The sequence below is a fragment of the Crinia signifera genome, chromosome 8, assembly GCF_055691185.1.
Source record: "Crinia signifera chromosome 8, ASM5569118v1, whole genome shotgun sequence".
Classification (NCBI taxonomy): domain Eukaryota; kingdom Metazoa; phylum Chordata; class Amphibia; order Anura; family Myobatrachidae; genus Crinia; species Crinia signifera.
In genome coordinates this window covers 14808251-14810351 of record NC_139224.1, presented here as the reverse complement: position 1 = coordinate 14810351, position 2101 = coordinate 14808251, and the positions used below count along the sequence as shown (strand labels likewise).

General features: G+C 43.3%; 1 protein-coding gene across 1 annotated transcript; it reads left to right on the top strand.

Moving 5' to 3' along the window:
* Positions 1-477: 477 nt before the first annotated feature.
* Positions 478-1425, top strand: LOC146027194 (olfactory receptor 5V1-like). Its single transcript, XM_083158152.1, has one exon. The coding sequence runs from the start codon at positions 478-480 to the stop codon at positions 1423-1425; it is 948 nt and encodes a 315-aa protein (XP_083014278.1).
* Positions 1426-2101: the final 676 nt, after the last annotated feature.

Below are 2101 nucleotides of genomic sequence, written 5' to 3'. Positions count from 1 at the left end.
AGTGTAAACAATGCAACACTGAAGTGCATCAGTTTTGCATGCAGGGTGTGTGGGCCCTGGGTCCAGAGGTTCTCCCACTGCACCCATACATTATACTCACTGCTCCAGAACCCTGCATCAGTGCTACAGAAACCACTGGTAAGATTTGCGCATGTGAAGTAGAAAAACCACAATGAGAATGTGGAGGTGTCCATGGTCTGAGAGACCTCCTCTAGTGCAGTAGATTGTGGCCAAAGCCCAAGAGTCTACGTTCTAAATGCCCCATGTTGAAACAAGATTAAACATTTCTAAATCCCTATAATGGAGTTTGGATGCCCAGGCGAACTCAATGCCGAGACTGTGATTAATTAGAGAACAAAAGCTCTGAATATATTTTGCAAACTTGACTTTAGGATTGGATAACCTTCTCCCCTTCCTGGCCCCATCAGGTGACTCTGTGATGCTCCTGCTGCAGCTGATCCTAACCCTGAACCAGCAATGATGGAATATCTCATAAACTGCACAGTACAGGGAGACTTTCACCTCCTGGCGTTCTCCATCTCTGCAGGACATCAGCTTCTGCTCTTCATTGGGATCCTGGTGATGTATTTACTAACAGTGTTGGGGAACCTGATTATCACTGGTCTTATATGTCTGACCCCACAGCTCCACACCCCTATGTACTATTTCCTGTGTAACCTTTCGGTGCAGGACATCGTCTACGTCTCCAGTGTCCTTCCAAGATTTCTCTCTGTCCTGGTAACAGGTGACACCAGAATTGCCTTCCCAGCATGCATCACTCAGATGTTCTTCTTTGCGTTTTCTATTGTAGCAGAATATCTACTCTTAACGTCTATGGCCTATGACCGCTATGTGGCCATCTGTGACCCCCTGCACTATACAACCATTATGAACAAAGACTTGTGTATGACACTATTCTCTGTCTCCTGGATTGTTGGCTTCTGTAATTCATTAATATTTGTTGTGCTTCTGCCTACTTTACCTTTCTGCAATTCTCATGACATTAGTAATTTTTTCTGTGATCCGAAAACCATGGTAGCGCTCTCTAGTGGTGACATCATGAACATTATCATGTTTGTACTTGTGGAAACTATATGTTTGGGACTTATGCCCTTTGTGCTGATATTAGCCTCTTATATATGTATAATTGCAACCGTCATAAAGATCCGCAGCTCAGCGGGCAGAGGAAAGGCGTTCTCCAGCTGCTCCTCCCATCTCACCGTTGTTATATTATTCTGTGGGGCGTCACTCATTTCCTACATGGTGCCAGAGTCTGAGCAGTCTCCGGAACAAAACAATTTCCTCTCCTTATTGTACACAGCGGTGGTCCCGATGCTAAACCCTGTCGCTTATACTCTGAGGAACAAACAGGTCCTGACAGCCATGGACAATGTGCTGGAAATATACATAAAAAATAAATTGTAATCCGAGAACGTGCAGATTATTATTTTATCTGTAGTTCTTCAAATATGTATCTGGTCCTGTACTCTATGTATGATGGTTATGTATGAGTGCCGACCAGCCAGACACTGGTACAATATAACATTATATGTATGTGGGCCTGTACCTCTATATGTATGATGCTTATGTATGAGTGCCGACCATCCAGTCCCTGGTACAATATAACATTATATGTATGTGGGCCTGTACCTCTATATGTATGATGCTTATGTATGAGTGCCGACCAGCCAGACACTGGTACAATATAACATTATATGTATGTGGGCTTGTACCCCTATATGTATGATGGTTATGTATGAGTGCCGACCAGCCAGACACTGGTACAATATAACATTATATGTATGTGGGCCTGTACCTCTATATGTATGATGCTTATGTATGAGTGCCGACCATCCAGTCCCTGGTACAATATAACATTATATGTATGTGGGCCTGTACCTCTATATGTATGATGCTTATGTATGAGTGCCGACCAGCCAGACACTGGTACAATATAACATTATATGTATGTGGGCTTGTACCCCTATATGTATGATGGTTATGTATGAGTGCCGACCAGCCAGACACTGGTACAATATAACATTATATGTATGTGGGCCTGTACCGTTATATGTATGATGCTTATGTATGAGTGCCGACC